This window comes from Lepidochelys kempii, chromosome 4 (assembly GCF_965140265.1).
Source record: "Lepidochelys kempii isolate rLepKem1 chromosome 4, rLepKem1.hap2, whole genome shotgun sequence".
Taxonomy (NCBI): Eukaryota; Metazoa; Chordata; order Testudines; family Cheloniidae; genus Lepidochelys; species Lepidochelys kempii.
This window is the reverse complement of record NC_133259.1, coordinates 137576911-137595429: the sequence shown is the minus strand read 5'-3', so window position 1 is coordinate 137595429 and position 18519 is coordinate 137576911. Positions and strand designations below refer to the sequence as shown.

Sequence of the window (18519 nt, the reverse complement as noted above, 5' to 3'; positions counted from 1 at the left end):
TTTGCTAATCACCTCCAGTTTAGCAAGAATGTGGCTGGGTGACCAAAAGCAACTCCTGTCCCATACCCATGCTTGCTGCTCTCTCATCTTATGTTTCGAAGAGATGCACATCTGAAATGAGCTGGCCATACAGGATAACTGGGCTTGGTCTGAAATGCGCACTCCAAAGGGGACTGTACTAATGGGGAGGTTGGGAGGAGAAGTAAAAAACCATTAGGATACAAATGTGATCAGGTTAGAACCCAGGAGCTGATTTTACATGCCCAGCAGCACCCCAGCCAGGAGAGCGAGTCACCAAGTGTAGCTATCACCCCAAAATAGAAACCTAGGAACTGAACCAGAGCAGGGCCCGTCTAATCCTGTACCCTGCCTCTGACAGTGGCCACTACCAGCTGCTCTGGAGGAAAAACCCTTGCAATGGACAATTTTGGGATAAGCTGTCTGCAGGGAAAGCTTCCTTCCAAACCCCAACAGAGATTCTGTCCGGAGGCAGGACGGTTTATATCCCTTCCAAAGCTCTTGATTGTTTTTGAAGCATTACTATAACACCTCTGAATAGCCTTGCTATCCACAGAAATGTCTAATCCCTCGTATGAATCCTGACGGGGGCTTTTGGGTGAGTTTGGGGGAAGGAGGGGTCGGGTTTGGTGGGATAGGCCAAAGCCAGGGAGCCTGGACTTAGATCTGAACATCTGCCAAGCACCATAGGGTTCAGGCCGAGCGCTTCAGCGTTCTCCCTGAGCTAGATCAGGAAAAACAGCCTTGAGGTTAAAGGCACTTGCGAAGTATTTTTGAACGATCAAGTCTGGACCATTTGTGCTTCTTTATGACAGATAAAGACAACTGGAAAGGGGATTCCACCCCCCAACCCCCTTCAAAAAAAAGTTCTTCTCTCCTGCTGGCTTTTTAACCATAAGAAATATCAGGTCTGGTCTTCCCTGGAATTTCTGATAGTCCCTGGAGAGAGATCCATTATGGGCTCCCACACCTTAAAAGAAGGGGTGAAGGTGTCAAATTTTTGACAGACACCCCCCACTCTCTCAGATGTTAATTAGGCATTGGAGATAAATAAATGTCTGACCAAATCCTTCCCCTCAAGTGCTCAGCTTTCAGCCTCTTGGGATGTCGTAATCTCACCAGTTCTTCAGTCTCCATAGAGTCTTCCAGGGTAGGCAAAACCTGAATGTCTAAATAAGTAGTTTTTTCACACACACACACACACACACAAAACCCTTTTATTAGGACATCTTTATCTACCAGAAGCACCAAACGGAAGGGTACGAGCCCCTTTCTCCCCCTTTGCAGGTCTCCTTTAAATCCCAGTACGGGAGTCAGGAGACCGTGGTTTTATTCCTGGCTTTGTCACAGATTCCCTGTGTGACCTTGGGCCAGTTAGTTTCTCTGTGCTTCAGTTCCCCTTCTGCACAAGGGGGATAACAGCACCTGCCTTGATCGCAGCGGGGCTGGGAAGCCAAATCCATTCATACTCGTGAACTGCTTTAAGAACCTGGGCTGGAAGGCACCAGACAAAAGTCAAACTTCATGTTAAAATCCCACTCATTAGGCAAAAAGAAAGATCTCAGGGAAGGAGGAGAAGCTCTAAGTGGGTATAGTATTAGAATAAAGAAAGGTGCAGTGCTAGGTTCAGAAGAGACTATACACTAAAGTGCTTTTGCAGCTGGTACCTGGCCCGCATAACGTCTCATTGGAAGCCCTGTGATGAGAATCCAAGGAAGAGGTCAGAAATCCTAGACAGGGGCTGAGATCCCTTTTTCCGTCTCAGCAGAGGAGAGTTCTGGTCTCATATCGGATGGCCCCGAATTACCATCATAACAGCTGCACATCAGATGACAACATCATGGACTCAGAGCAGAGGTTTTTAGTCAGCCGGGCACAAAGAGAAGGGTAACCCGAACCCAGCAGCTAAAGCAAGAGAGAAAAGGGCAGATAAGGGAGGCACAATGCACACAAGCTCCTTGATTCTCTGCTTTCCTCCTCCTCATTAGGCCTCAGGGTCTTTGTTCCACCTGTGAGATTCTCTCCAGTGAATAATACCCATTAGAAATAAATGGATTATCATGGGATGAGGTGGGGAATAACGCCAGGACCGCTCGAGGAAATCAAACAAAACCCAGAGATTTTAAAGGATCTCCAATTCTGGAACTCATCCCCCTCCCCCGATCCCATTAGTCTATTAGACGCCAACCCAGCAAGGCCCTTAAACACACGCTTAAATGTAAACGTGCTGAAGTCCCATTGATTTGAAAGGGACTTCTGCACGTTTAAAGATAAACACATACTTCAATAATCTGCTGAATAGCACAGGTGCTGGAACTAGGGGTTCGGGGGGTGCTGAAGCACCCCCTGACTTTAAGTGGTTTCCATTATGCATAGGGTTTACAGTTCAGTTCAATGGCTCTCAGCACCCCCACAATACACATTGTTCCAGCACCTCTGCTGAATACTGGTGGTTTATGGACTCTCAGGACATGGACCAAGGCTCCTATGTCTATCAGGCCCTGGAGAGGAATTTAGGCTGGCCAGCTGATGGAGGTTATTTGTTGGGCAGCTCGTATATTTCATCAGTCCAGGGGCAGGTCAGTGCATTCCAAAACATTCACCCGTGGTTTGTACATTGTAGGGGGTTTTAAGAGTCCTAGAGCTGCTGGGGCGGGGTCACACAAAACTAAATCTAAAGACAGAAAAAATCTTAAAAATTAAAAGGACAAACTATAGAGCTGGCTTCTGCTGTGAAGAGTGACTGCATGAAAACAACTGGCCACTTCTTCCTCCTCAGATCTTTGGCACGTGTTTGGAGTCCCATCTGCTAACTGCAGTGATAAAGAAAGGTTTGGGCTACCTCTGTTGACCTTGCAAAGCCCAAAGGACGACGTTGAGGCTAAGAACTGAGCAAGATTCAAAGAGCGATTGGACATTTATATGGCTAACAAGCATATCCAGAGTTATAATAGTGAATCCTGACAAGAAGAGTATGGAAGGGAGACAAAACCTTGAAAATCAGGGCTTAAACCAATCTCTCACTATCAGAGCCCCGGATGAGACCTTCTTTGGTGTAGATTTCCCCACAACAGCTACTGCAGGGTTCTTATGCCTTCCCCTGAAGCAGCTGGTCACTGTCAGAGGTGGGATACTGGGCTAGGTGGACCTTGGGTTTAATGCAGTCTGGCAATTCCTATGTTCTTAGGTAACGGAGACTGAACTGGATTCTATTCTGGCTCATGCAAACCACTGCCAATCATCTATACATTCGGCCAGCCCATTTAAAACAACGTGTTAAATGTCGGGGGTCTGTAAAGTCTGTAGAAGGTGGGCTAGACATCCACTGATGACAAAAGTTATTTTCTTCAAAGGGGAAGGGCGAAATGTATGGCAGCCACAGGGGACAGAGCAATATGTGGATTGCTGGGTAGGCTCCAGCCAGTGGCACTGAGCTGAGAGGAGAATGATCGTGTAAGTGCGGGTTCCCCTGGGCCAGGCTATGCCAACGAAGAGACAGTGCAGGCTCTGGTAATGAGGATAAGCCCGTGAATGCTGCCAAAGGAAGGCTGGCCCAGTGATTAGGACGCTAACCCGGGACTTGGAAGACCCAGGTGAATATACATACCTAACCCCTTGCCAGCAAGCTCCTCCAAACACGTCCCCCTGGCCTCAACTCAGTCTGGTCTGGGGGGAGTCTGAACTCAGAACTTTGTCTTCTGAACAGCAGCTGTAGCTAGTTATTTGGACAGCCAGGAAACAGAGCATAATGAGCAGACCTGGAATTGCATTTCACCAACATACAGGTGATACTGCAAGTCTGATCTCCTTACTGTCTCTCCCAGCAGCCTCCATACACAGTGAAGAGGAGAGAGAGAACGGAAGCCATCCCGTAGGTCAAAGTGAGCAATCGCCCATCATCCTGCTCCCAGTCCACCGGTTTTGGCCCCCGCCATGAAGCACTCTGTATGAAATTCACTCACAATTCATGCAGTCAATTGCCTTGTGATCAAAGTTAACAAACACACAGAATTCCAGCACACGTTTAACCAGATTTATATGATGTATTATTTAATAGAAGTTACAATAGGATAAATGTACAGTTGAAATCAACATGCTAATTTCTAATGCATTTTAATCTGTAAACCATGCAGTCCATTTTTAATCAGTAGCTCCACTAGTGAGTTTTTAGGAAAAAAAATGTTCCCTTTAAAGTTAAACCTAATTTACTAAGTATTCCCCTTATTGTGCAACGACTTGTGCAAAAAAAGTGGTTTTCACCACATTAGGTTATAAAATAAACCTCCCCTCCCATCCCCTGCCCATAAAGGCAATACAAGCAGCCAGTGGACACTGAGGGGTGCATGGCGGGGACGGGACAGGGAGGTAAAATCAGAGGGTCAAATGTAGTTAGAAAGCAATTCAGTGCAGATGTAAATCCCGATTAAGTAGAAGCACGACCTCACTGAGCGCAGAATGGTTGAGATAGAAAGGTCTGCAGGGCTGTCCCTCTAAATTCAGAGCAGTTGGAGGGCAGGCTCAGGATCACATTGGTCTGAACCTCAGTTATGCCAAGGCCCCTTTACACCACTCTGGCAGCTTAAAGGAGCCTCATTGTAAATGAGAATCAGGCCCATGTGTCTAACAAGGGCAAAGGCAGGATCAAGTGGACATGTGGAACAGATGCATCGTTTCAGCTCCTTGTGATTAAACCCAGCTGGAACCAGGGTTTAAACCATGACTAGCTAACAGCATGCTGACCACAACCTCTCCCAACCGCAGTCACAATCAGCATTGTGTCAGCTAACTCGACTCTTCACAACCATGTTATAACCCAACATTTGGGCGTTAAGACCAGGCCTTGTTTGGGAGGGATCAGGTGAAAAAAAACAAACCAAGCAGCAACAGCAAGTGTCTTCTGCCGTTTACACCCCTATGCCACAGGTGTGGGGCAAACTCTGTGTGATCCCTTAGTCTAGGGTTCGTTGTGTGAGCACTTCACCCCCTATATACACAAATGCAGACATCCACAGAATCATCCCACTTAAAAAACAAAACCCATGAAAACGGCTCAGAGTTTGCAACATGGAGAGTCTTTCCCACCTTGAATTCATTAATTAGATGGTTCCCTTTGCCTCCCAAGATTTGGGATAAAACACAATTTACACCCCATCGCTGGAGGGGGAGGGGGGAGCCAAGGCATTTTGGTATCCCAAGGGCATGTAGAAACTGGTTCTGAAAGTGAGGGGGGAGTAAACTAAGCCTTGGAACATGTTCTTCTTTGATTAGGTGTATGTCTAATTGAACTGGCCCAGCCCATGGGTGGGACAAATGGAAAATGGTTGTTCTCCATTGCATAGTCTCCTTGCAAGTTCTAAAACTGGAACCAACTAGAAAAAGCCAGGCAGTGACTTAAGAGGAATTCCGAAGCTAGGAAAGAAACGATCTAGAGATACAGTAATGGCAAAGTGAAGATAAATGTGGCAGAATTGGTCGCTGCTTCAGAAAAAGAGTTGCCCCCAACCCCCTTTAATCAGCAGAGTTTTGGGAGGTGAAAGTAACTCCCATTGCCAATTCACCACTGCTTGCCCATTTTCCCTGCATTTAAGTCTGGTGCAGAGATAAATTATATTACACTCAGAATAGCTTTGCCTTGGGACTGGAAATCAAACTCTGATTTGTTGTTGACAACTCATTCCAACTGAACCATAAGAAAGGGAACAGAGAAGTCTTTGAAGGCCAAGGTTATTGATCCATGCTAGCAGATTTTGGATGGGGTACCAGGCCCTCCCACCCACACATCCATCCATACATGGAGTCTTTGGCAGTACTTGTAATGCCTCCATCTAAGAATCAGTTTTGAATGCAACTCAGTGTCCCACAAACAGTTTTAGAACTGGACAAAAAATGTCAAATCTAGCAGATCTGACATTTGTTAACGCAGTCATTTTCGTATCTGCATGGACAGCCTAGCTTTTAACAAATACAGAACAATGCAATGGACAGCTTTCCCACCAGAGAATAGAATTGTGGTCAGATTCAAAACAAAGTGCAAAACTGCTAAGAGCTTTTATGACTTGAACTCCAGCACTAGAGAATGAACACACACACACACACACACATACAACATACACCCCTCTCTACGCACTGGTACAATGTGTCTGTAAGTTAGTGCATTAAAGAAAATACAAAACCTATTCCCAACGCATAGGCTGTTAGAAGTGTGTCACCTAAGTTTACAAAGAAGATACCTGGGTACTTCTCAGGGAGCGGAACTGTCTTCAACTGGTACTTAGACATCTTTGCAGGGGGAAAAATAACCCCGTCTTCTCTAGCATGACTTAAAAAACCTAAGGGATGTTCATATATGTACGTGGGTACATTAATAGCAGCATTGTTTGATTTGGGGGGCACAGGTCTATCATTAGAGTGGTGGGTTCTGCTCCTGCCCCCGTCTTGTACATTTATAATAATCTTTCCTTCATAAGCACTACCATTCATATCAGAGGATACAAATAATTAGTAATAGAGTTAGAGGGGACTTTAAACGTCTTCCAAAGCTTTTTAAGCAATCTGTTTAAAAGATTAATTTTATTTTGAAGGGACGGACTGCATCTCTTGGAACAAAAAGTTAATTAGGAACAGAGCACCAAAATTCAATTTTTCATCCCCGTTAAGCGACTTGTGGTTAGGAGTTTGACCTCCTGAAATCAGAGACTCTCTGAATCTCCAACTTGGCAGGGGCTGCTTTCCCAACAGAAAATCCTCAACGCCAGAGCCAGTTCCCATGATCCTGGTCCAGGCGTTTTCCATGGCCTCTCCAAGTAGCATTCATTTCCTAGCTTTTTCAACTCTGTACAGGCCATTGTACTCCTCTTTAAATTAAGTTTGGTGGAGACAGGACAGAGAGCCCAGCTTCAGGTCACGGAAGGTTTGGTGCTGGCTGGGGTCACAGCTGAAAGGTTTGGCTCAGGGATTCTGTTTACCTTGTTTTTTATATTAATTAGGCACCAAGTGGAACCTCTCACAGTTGAAAATGGAGCCTACACCTTGGAATAACTCTGAATTTTAAAGCATGAAGCATTAATCTAACAGCTGGCGGCTTTTCTCTGCTAACACCTACTTCAGCATAACCCCTCCCCTAGTTATCAGCCTGAGCTACACATTCAGGGGCGCGTTTCCCACTCCCCCCACCCCATCATTCAACAAGGAGTGGAGAAAAAATCACCACCACCAGCAAAACCTACACCCGGCCCAGCAGCAAAGTCAGTGGCTGACAAATGCGATTAAAAATTGTGTTTGACAGTCTCTCCTCTTCCTAATAAGAAACTGGAAATGCCAGAGCGCCTTATTTGTCATGCCTGCTGATGCTCATTTATACTGTTGCCAGCAGCTGCAGCAGTACGATTCCAAAAGATTTTAAAGTGCTCGTTACTATTTATGGCCCTTAAGTGCCTTGTGGACTCCAATTTCTCCTATTTTTTCAGCATGGGGCTGCCATGGGTTTTTGATGTTAAAAAAAACCCTCTATATTTATTTTAATGCAGGAAGTTTCTCTTGCATCGGATGCATATTTGATGCTCAGTATGTCGCGACCTGTCCCCGCCTCCTGCATCCGAGAAGTATCCCTCTTCATGGCCCTGCAGAATGTGACAGCACCGTAGAAGGGGAAAACCTGCCTTTTCCATTTGTGGGAGGAGTAAATCACATCTTTGTCCCTTTGTGTTTGATTCTGATGGGACAGAGCTTTGCAAGAGTACTGGGAACTGTGACTGGTGATGCGTCTGGTGACACTTCCTGTGTTTGCTAAGAAACCAGGCCTTCTGGCCCTTACACTAGATTTTCAGAGCAGCTCTGCTGTTTCCCTTTTTCAGTTGCTAAGACTAGTTTTCACTGCAGATCGTTTTGTCCCAGAAGCTTCTGAATTCTCCCCTTGCACTGAGCAGCACCCTGGAACCAGAGATGCTGCAGATTCTCCCCTGGAGACAGCACTGTCTATCTAGCTGCTGCAACCAGTGACTCACAAGACTTTGCAGGTGGGGTGGGTTCAGGGCAGTCAGACTCCCAGCTGTTTTCATCAAGTCAGGTGAACCCAGGAGCTTGCCACCGCAGAGGAGTCTGCATGCAACACGGGAGAAGCTGGGTTTGCCGGCACCACCTTTACAATCTCGTTGGGCACAGTACAAGTTTCTACATCGAAATGTAAAGGAATGGGGCAGAACACGGAACTCCTTGCTGGCAGTTTGGAGCATGGCCAGATGTAGCATTTTAGAGCTAGTGTAGGGTCTGAACGGGGAACCAGTCCAGTTCACATCTGTGCCCCCCATGCTGAGGAAAACGTTTGCTTGCAGAGCAGTTCTTTGGCTTGCAGATCCCTCCAGCTAGCTGCTGCAGGTCCCTTTCCACCCATGCCAATTTCCAACTCACCCACGTCGCTTTCACCATCCTTCAGAACCTGTGCTTTGGAAGCGTTTTTAAGCTATATTCAAAAAGGAAATACAAGGGAAATGCCAATATACAGCCCTCCCAAGTATAAAAAAGTCCCCGCATACTTATCCCATCACTTGGATGTAGCCAGTAGTAGAAGTTCGCTGCTAACAAACGTGGCTATTGACATTCAGGTGTAAGTAACACGTACCCTTATAAAAAACGCATTGCTGAGGAACACTGGAAAAAATCATCATTAGGAAAGACAAATACAAAATAACCTCCTTGTCCACCCTGTGCTTAAATACGTGTTGGACAGCGGCACCAGCACTGCAGCCAGGGAACGCAGAGTCAACACGCCTGGTCGAAAGGAAGAGGGACTGAACGCGGCCCGGAGAGCCAGCCATCACCTTGCATATTACAGACAATTTGCATTGTGCAGCGTATTTAAACAAGTTCCGTCACCCGCACGATACGAAGCCTTGAGGGAGAAAGGGGTAAAAACTAAATCTCTCCCCGAAGGTTAGAAAAGGTGCATTGGCTTCTTCAAAAAATAACTGCGGTGTGAATAAAAACAACCCAACTCATTTAAACCGATGTAAAAAACCCCCTGTACTTATGTGGTTATGTATACATTAAAGATCTTAATGGCTCCCCGTAATGCTATTACAGTTTTAGGCAAATATGGAGCTTGGCATGCCTGCTCCTACAGAAAAAGGACTCTCTAACACTCGAATATTTTTGTATCTGGATTTGGTATTAAAGACGGACCCACTAGATGTCTCCCCCACCCCCCCAGAGTAGTTACAGTCTAGTAGCTAAATACAAGGTAAGGGCAGAAGTCTCCTCTATCAGGCAGAGTGAATTTCCCTGCCAGCATACATTCTGTACTTAAGCACTCCAGTTGGCTTCAATGGGAGCCTTATGCAGAGGAGGAGGGAGGAATATGGAACAGATACTTGCTACAGACAAGAGAGGAGAATTTTGCCCTTAGGCACTTTTTACCAAGTGGATATTTGGGCTAGAATACTCAGTGGAGTGCTCTTAGAGTCCCATGCGACTCGGGAGTGCCCAGGAGTCTGTTCAGAGTTATGCTAGTAACAGCAGGGCCCTGCGCACTGCAAAACTCAGGTTGTGGGGAGCACTGAGCAAACAAAGTGGAGTCACTGGGATGTCCCTCCAAACATTCAGGAAGGGGGAAGACAGGGGACAGCATCCAACGGAGTTGCAGAGAAAGGCAAAATTGTGGCATGATGTCCTCACGTTGTTTGCAGAGCGCTGATTTTCTTCCCTGCAACGTTAGCATCGCAGGACTACGCTGAATCACAACAAAGCAACATCCCACGGTAAACTTGGCACCACAAGGTCAGGACGGTGGAGCAGAATTATTTTGTGGCTCTCTCCAACCCCATTTGATGACAATGTAGCTCTCAAGCTCTTCCAGGTAGTGTCTTTGCAAAAGGCAACAGCAGCTCCTAACGAGTTATTCCAGATTACAGTGTCCAGCCCTGCTCAGCAGGTCCAATTACAGACCTGATGGATCTGTTTAGTGTACTTCTCCTGCCAGGAGTCTGCAAACTACAGATGAAGTTAGCATGCACATCAACAAAGCAAAGTGAATGGTTTTGCATTTGTTTGCCCTCCCTTCCTAAACACACTCATCTGCAGTACGAGCTCTCAAGCAGCTCTCTCTCCATTTGCAAAGGTGCAGCCGAGCTACGGGCCTGGAAGAAAAGCATTGGAGCCACAATGCTCCCTACACTTTTTTTCTGCACTTGAATAACTTAAGAAAAGAAAAGTCAAATGGATTCTCTGAATTTGGTTACGAAAATCATCTGGGCATGAACTTTTATCTCAAGTTTCAGCCTTTACGGTCAAGTTATAAACCCCTGAAAATAGGAGTTTATAGTGGGAACCCACAACCCCACCCTTCGCTGCAGCAGTGCACACCATGCTGCGATACCATCCTTTGATTATTCACCTAGCAACACTTTTTTGTAAGGGTTGGTTCCATGAATACTATACACGTGAATAAAAAAATACACATATTCTCTTTAAACAGGAATCCCAAATTCAGGTGCAGGGAGGCTGCAGTGCAGAGATTAGCACTGCCCTGAAATCCCAATATCCCATCCCAAACAGCTGACTACCCTCACAAATGGTGGCTGTTGATCAGACTTCGGAGCTGTTTAGCCACAGTGTCTATCAGCTTCTGCTTGTCCCTCTCATTCTTCCGGAACTGCGCAAAGACGTTGTTCTTACGGCTGGTATCTTTCATCCTGTGCAGAGTGGAAACAACCAGTCAGGTTACTTCATCTCCTACATCACTGCTAGGTACCCTATTTAAGAAAAACTCCTACAGAACAGCAAGCCTGCCTTTCCCTTGGCTTTCAAGGACAGTTCTGTTCATACAGTAGTTTAATATCTGACACATCCACAGTAAGGTGACATTTTTGCACTGCCAGAGGGATAGTAGATGCTCTAGAAGGTCTTTCCAATCTCTCGCTTCTACGATCTGGGTGCAAACAAGGACGTACAAAGCCAGCGCCGAATATCATGCTCAGGCATTCCATTGTACAAAAACGTCTACAGATTTGTTCTTGAAACTGTGCAGTCACAAAAAAGGGCCAGTCTCATGGCAGAATGTTTATTTATGTGGTACCTTAATGCCAAAGCACCGTGTAGGTTCATGTTCATCTAGTTCCCTTTCCCTTGCTTAGATCTATTTTGCTGTGTCCATGTAAACTCTTATTAAGTGATAAATGACAATATTGCAATGCTATGGTTCAGGTTTCAACTGCGCAAGAGTCGGGAAATTCAGAAATCTGGAATTATGCATAAGGCGTTAACTTTTACAACTTAAAATATACATCACACGTGGCTGAGTTTCACAGCTTCTGTGAGGCCCCCAAGTTCCTGACTCATGAATTTAAAAGATTATGCAATTTTACACAGACGTTGAGTTTCTGCATTGGTTTCCCTGATCTAGGAATATGTTCTTGATGCCTGCATTTTTATTAAAAGTCTAAATATGAAAATAAGTCACTTTTATTTGTCTCAGCATCTTCCCTGAGATGCTGGGATCTCCAACTACGCCAAAGACAGGAGGAGATGATAATTGTGGGTCAGAAAGTGAAACAGATGCAGCTCCATTTCTTCCAACATGCGGAGGTCCAGATTCATGCATGCTTGTATATGCACAAGTAGGGGGCACTGTGCCTGGCTACATGGTTAAAGCGCTAGCTATGCATAGTCTCTATGCACATGGGCAGAGCGTACAACATTGGAGGCCAGTGACAGCTAAAGTAGGCATGTAAGGTTGACAAAAAGTGGCACTCCAAGCCCATTTACAAAGCAGCTGGAGATGGCAATGTTCTGGATTCAAAGCAGATAAGGGTACTCTGTATGTCAAGCTGGAGGTGTAATTTCCAGCATGAGGAGACATACTTGTGCTAGATCAGACTGAGTTACTATGCTAAAAATAGAAGTGTAACTGCTCCGCGTACAATCCCATCCAAGGCTCTAGGTACATATGCAGGGGACTAGACATCCTAACGAACATCCAGCCTGGCGGCCTCAAAAAGCCACCACTGTTTTATACCACCATTAAAAAAATTTTTTTTTGCAATCAGGCATGTCAGAGGTAATTGTCCTTGGGCAAGGCACACACATTTTCAGACTTGGATACCTAAAATTAGGCAAAAAAGCAATCTGATTTTCAGAGGTGCTAAGCTCCTATTTAGCTGTCTAAATATGGATTGAGGTGTCTAGCTTTGAGCACCCAAATGGGGAAACAGTGATAATTAGTCCCTGGAAAATTTGCAATTATCCAAATTAGAGGCTTTTGAGTCATCCAATCAAGAAACAACAGAAACCCCTCTTGAAACACCTCTGACAGATAAAAAATCCACTATGTTTTCATGTTCCAATCTCAGGAAAAAAGTGGAATCTGAAACATTCAAAAAACCACAAACCTTGGAACTATTAACAAGGACAACAATAACCTTTCTCCCAAGGGATAATCATTTGTTAATGTTATAAATGCCTGAAGACAGGAACTTACAGTGGTAGTGCTTTTTAAACTACTGTATATAGCTTGTGACGATTTTACTCAGCAAAACAAATGCTTTAGTGCACATCTTAAACGAAAGAGTGTGATTGCCGGAAGCACCATGACATTAATCAGGGAGTGTGTACATGATGGGAGATGTTAGTGTTGCTAACTGCTACAGGACACAATATTTTTAATGCTACAGATTTCATGTTTCATGCTTTGAAGTGTTATTTAAAATAATAATTAGCACTTATATTAGCACCATGCATCTTCAAAGTGTCCAAGGGGGCTCTGAGTGATTGCAAACAGACAGCTTGCATGGCTCCAATTGCTAGATCAGGCCCACAATGAGTAAAATCGATAAAACTATTGTGTCCACTGACATTGTCAACATGCTGATTATTGTGACAAAGACAGATAAACTTGAGCTCTTACATTTGGGGCTGGATCCAAAGTTCTTGAAAAGCTGGATGTTAACAGATGGAATTATTTCCCCAAAGATTTAAGTAAACTACGGAAACTGAAGGTGTGTGAAAGCCTTGTATAGTCCATGACTGGGACCGCATAGAATAACGACAATGCATTGTTCTAAACTATGGCAGAATGCAGCCTCTGGAAGAATATTACTTGAGTTTACTAGCTGACACGGAGTATAAAGAGGTATGCCATAGAAAGAAAACATGCACTTTTTGGAGATGGCTGAGTTTTTATATTTGATTACTGTTTGATATGATAACACAGGTTTTAATCCTGCCATCGGTACTGGGCCGACAGACTCTTGAGCCTGTGCAGATTCCGACTGATGTCAACTGTAGGATTGGAGTCTTAGATGTCTGGTGTATAATGTAATTAACTCCGATTCCAGCAGCTGTGTAATAGTATACTGGGACCTTTGGATGACGTGCATCTATTGCTGATGCAATACGATGCTATTTTGCTTTGCCATGGCAATCGTTACCTAAAAAAGTGACAAAGCAGCATTGTAATGATTTTTTTTAAAAACATCTGTGCATTCCTTTGGCAGTTTTATCTGTATTCAAAACATTGTGGGCAGCAAAGCTTATTTAAACTGGGAGCCTGTACTACCACTTGTATGTGGCTGGATTTCTTTCCTCTGGACATAGATTTGAATCCATAAACTGAAGCACATGGGCTTGTGTAAACTACGTGATTCATATTAACCCATGCATACAAAGTAATTTCACCTCTATCTGGCTAGAGGAATCTAATGACCCTCTTTTTTTAAAACCCTTTCCACACATTCCTAAGGGCCAAATTTTGTATTTAAAATGTGCATTCTAGAGTCCCAATCATGTCTGAGGGTTCACACCAGCACTGAGGGCAAAGTTTGATCATAACTATGTGTTTTCACTCAGTCCCATGTGGTTAGCCATCAGTGTTCTGGTGAAATTGCTGAATTCATGGGTCAAGTCCATTTCAACTTCAGGCTGTGGAAAATTCCTGATTCTGTAGTAGATGGAAAGCAAAAGCACGCATAGAGAATTTTGGTTGAGGGTTGTACTCTATCATTCCAAAAAAGCAATCTTTTTTTTGAGTGACCAAACAGTGCTTCTGGAATCGTAAGCTCTTTGGAGTAAGGACTGTCCCTTTTATGATGTGTCTGCACAGCACTGAGCACAATGGGGCCTCTAGGCACGACCACAAGAGAGTTAACAACAAAAATAAAGGAAAGTTAAACTTTGTCCCCATCCCAGCCAACACCACCTCAGATTGAGTCAACTTTTGTTGAAATTAATCCATAAAAAAGCGACACAGTAAAAGCTTCTCTTTTAGTTGTTATTTAGTGCATTTGAGACGATAGTGTTACCGGGGGGAACGGTTTCAAATAGAGCTTGCATTTAGATCGTTTAGTGCTCCACTTAAATCAAACAATAAAGGATTCATTGCAAGGTGAACGTAAAAGCCCAAACGAGCAGCATACTTACACTCGTGATATCCTACGAAAGAGGTGAGATTAGGAAAAGAGATAATCATGAAAATAAGTTAAAAAATTAACCACCAGATCAGACTGTCCTGTTGGCAAAGCTAGGTCCGTACAGGTATGGCTGGAATTCTGGTCTCGATGTCTGGGGGAGGAGAGGAAATGTACACGCGTAAAGTCAATGACTGGAGTTCAGTGTGAAACTCCTCACGAGTCATTGAGACAGCATACGCTTTAGAAGCCAATGGGACTGGTGATGCGAGATGGAGTCAGCGCTACGTTATACACAGAATCCACAAGGGGCCTAGAGTCTGACGGGGGGTGTAAATGAGGCTGTGGAACCAAGCATGTGAATGTCAGCATGAACCTTACAATCACTTAGCTGAGGTATGTGCCAAGCTGTTTGATGCACAGGGGTGTGGTCTGGCAAATCAACTGGACATGTGAAACTCACTTTGACTCGATCAAAATGAGGCAAGTCTCGTGACGCTGGCAGGTGGAATTATTTGTTGTGGCTTTTTGAAAGAAATACTCGTTACACAGGGCTGATGTTCACGGGTGATATGGAGACATGGGTGAAGTGTGTTGTAAGTGCCAAGCGTAAGGAGATCTCCTCCCTCCCCTCCCAAGGGTTTCCAGCTAAGCAGACTAATTCCTGACTAACCAGGGAGTGGATTCCTCACTTTCCATCAATTTCAGTCACTTAATTTATGTGCACCTTGCAGCTCCCACTTGCCTAGCACTTTGCCTGGGGTGAGCTACATCCCGCTAAAGCACAGCTGTTGCCAGAGTGTGAACCAAGCCTTTTATGCAGATGGTTATTACCATGCCCTGAATAACATTCAGCACCTATGTACAGTGCTGTACACTTGACAAGTTTCAATTAACCCCCGTTCTACAGATACACGGCCACATTATAATTCTGTGCGGAATTTGCTACTCCCACCCATATGATGTCAGGGTACATATTTTTTTGAGGATTGCTGGTAAGCAGTTGAAGGGCCGTGCGAAGCAAGATGCAAAAAGAATACAGCCTTCAAATACGTTGGGGGTATTATGCTCTAATAAATTGGTTAGTCTCTAAGGTGCCACAAGTACTCCTTTTCTTTTTGTGAATACAGACTAACACGGCTGTTACTCTGAAAAAAATAACACAGGCATCTAAGGTGGAGGTGAACCCTAACATTGGTAACCAGCAATTTTCAACACTTAGACTGGGATTTTCAAAGGTGCCTAAGGGAGGTAGGGGTGGCTAGCATTACTGGCCCTAGCCACCTGGAGCTGCCTACAGCTGAGGAAGGAGGGAAGCAAAGGGTGCTCTCTCTCCAGGCTGCCCCAGATCTTCAGAAGGATCATGTCTTTTAAAGACTAACCTCAAGGCACAGCCACTTGGGAGCTCTTAGCATCCCTAGTGTGAAACTGTCTAGTCTTCCCTACAGGGTCCTTGCAGCCCATTAACAACACATCATTGCATGCAAAGCTGTGAAAACCTAAAAGGTATCAATTTATAAGACTCCTTTTGGTGGCCACATCACACACACACATATACAGGGGAAGCTACGTATACTATGAGGAAACTGCTCAAAGTAAAGCAGAATGTGTGTCCCAATTTAAAAATATATCGGTATAAAACCTATATAGAATAGAAATTGCTTGAAGGCATGGTGATACGTAGAATGCAGCTCCAGTTAGTGTGAAATAGAGGGACTAGCTGCCAGAGGGACTCTTCCACTGCACACACCAGGGTGCAAGATTGACCCTTTGAACGTAGGCATATCTGCTAGCAAGCAATTTTCCGCTTACCTGAGATCACCAGAGAGTAGTCAGTGTGAATAATGAAATGCATTGTTAAAGCAAGTACAACAGTTGAAACCATCAAAAGAATGTCTTGAGCCATACTCACTTTTCCAACAGGATAAGGGCTGTCGTTGGGTTCACACGAAGATATCTGCATGTGGGTTGCCCATAGTCAGCCAAATACGTCGACCAGTCCCACTGGATGAACAGATCTAGAAGCTGCAACAAACAAACAAACCCATCATGTGATGAATACATTTTTTTTAAAAGATCAGAGGCTCCAACTAAAAGCTACCAAGGGATCAGGCTAGCAGGATCTCTTGGAGAAGAATTTTAAAAATGCTTTACAAACCTGAGTTAATTTAGTTTCACAGCACCCCTAGCAAGCTTGGTAAACACTACCTCCATTTTACAGAGGGGAAACTGAGGCTCGCAGCGGTTACCTGACTTGCTCAGATTCACAAAGCAAGTCAGTGCCAGAGCCAGGAATAGAAACCCGGTGTCCTGTTACCATAATCACAAGACCATCTATATACAGATGTTAAAGTCATATTAAGTTCCTCCCTTCTTCAACTACATTACCTGATACTTCATTTGAACTGTGCCAAGGAAGATATTTCCAGTCACACACATTACAGAGGAGACCTAGGTGAATAACTGGTTTTTCAGTTCATCCAGGAAACCGAAAAAAATCAGGGAAAATATTTGGTTCTGAAAATGTTTGGAATTTGTCTGCAAATTGGTAGGCCCAGCAAACCATGCTGTGTGTGTCCGTCCGTCCGTCTGTCATAACCTTTAGCTCAGTGATTAGGGCATTCACCTGCAATGAGAGTCTCAGGTTTGAATCCTCACTCTGGATCAGGCACCGGAACTCAGCTCTCCCAATTCCCAGGTGAGTGCTCCAACCTGCAGATTATTCTGCGGTGCACTGTTCTCTCTCTCTCTCTCTCTCAGTGGGTCAGAGAAAGAGATAGAATGGCTCTATAGCCTAAGAACATAAGACCAGCCATACTGGGTCAGACCAAAGGTCCATCCAGCCCAGTGGGCTATTAAAGCCCTCATCTGCAAGGTAGAAGATGATATGGGTTCAAATCTTCGCTCCCGGATACAGAGGAGGAATTAGAATCCACCTCTCCTAGTGCCCAGCTGAGTGCCTTAATCACCAGGCTGTAGAGAGACAAGGTGGAAGAAGTAGTATTTTTTTACTGGACCAACTTCTGTTGGAGAAAGAGACGGCTCTCAAGCTCACACAGAGCTGCTCTTCAGGCTAGAGAGGCATTTTCACTCTCCTCTCTCTTTGGCCCAGTGAACATTTAAGTATTTATACAAAGTGGAACAGCGTCAATAGGAAAACTGAATCCCCTGGGTTTCCCACATCCCAGGCAAGTGCCCCAATCAGTGGACTGAAAGTTATCAAGGGGACATATAGGCATGCACACACCCAGTTTGCTAACTCTCAAAAAAACCACCTCACCCCAGCCGAAACCACTGGGTCAAGTTTGCGAATAGTTTCAGTTCCACCAAAACTGCATTTTTCAGTGAATACACGATTTGTCCAAAAAATGTCGCCCAGAGTGCTGGAAGTGTTCCAAGAGCTTTACAAAGGTCTCCACTACTGTGGAGTGGAGGGGAGGTAGGTGCCCAAAAGTTCAGACATTATCAAAGCATAACGTGTCTACAAAACTGGACTGGTTTGCGCAGGTGCTTTCCAGCCGTTCCGTTTCTGGGTGGAATGTCCTGGCAGTTCCAACTGGAGGCCGGAAGGGAAGACAGATGGTTTCACAGATGTCTGAGAATCTTGGTTCTGAAGCACTGGACAAAGGTGCAGAGTAGTACATTCTTATCTGAACCATTTCACAAAGTCATAAAATCAACACATGCATGTGCTATGCACATACTTGCACTGTGCCGGGTGTTCCCCCTAAACCCTGATGGCTGCCCACTGTCAACAAAGACCCTGCTAACCTTGATCCTGGGTGAGGAAATAATCATGCTAATAGAATAGTTTTCTCAAGAGCCTCTTTCAAACCTGGGATTCAAAGGAACACGTTCAAACTCTCCTCCCTGAACTCCAAAGATCAGTGACTAATCAAAGACATCTGGGATCTTTCACCCTCCCACCTCGCAGACGTATGCTGCATTGTTTAAATATTTGACATTCAAGTTCACCTACTTGACATTCAGTTCCACATCTTTCGTGGACATAATTTGATTGTCTTTTGCAGTCATACTTGACAACACTGTTTATCCTCTATGAATGTCAAGGCTTCTGGATGGCGTCTGGCTCCCGCCTCAGACACAA

At 44.7% G+C, this 18519-nt stretch overlaps 1 protein-coding gene across 3 annotated transcripts in view; it reads right to left on the bottom strand.

The window, feature by feature from the left end:
• Positions 1-4068: 4068 nt before the first annotated feature.
• EXOC6B (exocyst complex component 6B) overlaps positions 4069-18519 on the bottom strand; it is a 450651-nt gene continuing 436200 nt past the window's right edge. For 2 of the 3 annotated variants that reach the window (XM_073343016.1, XM_073343018.1), the window contains 2 exons: positions 16324-16436; positions 4069-10703 (listed from right to left, as the gene is read on the bottom strand). In XM_073343016.1, coding sequence (XP_073199117.1) covers positions 10577-10703; positions 16324-16436 — 240 coding nt within the window. In that variant the 3' untranslated portion in view covers positions 4069-10576. Of the gene's footprint in view, positions 10704-14233; positions 14566-16323; positions 16437-18519 lie in introns of those variants that run through there. The other variant, XM_073343017.1, reaches the window with a different exon arrangement.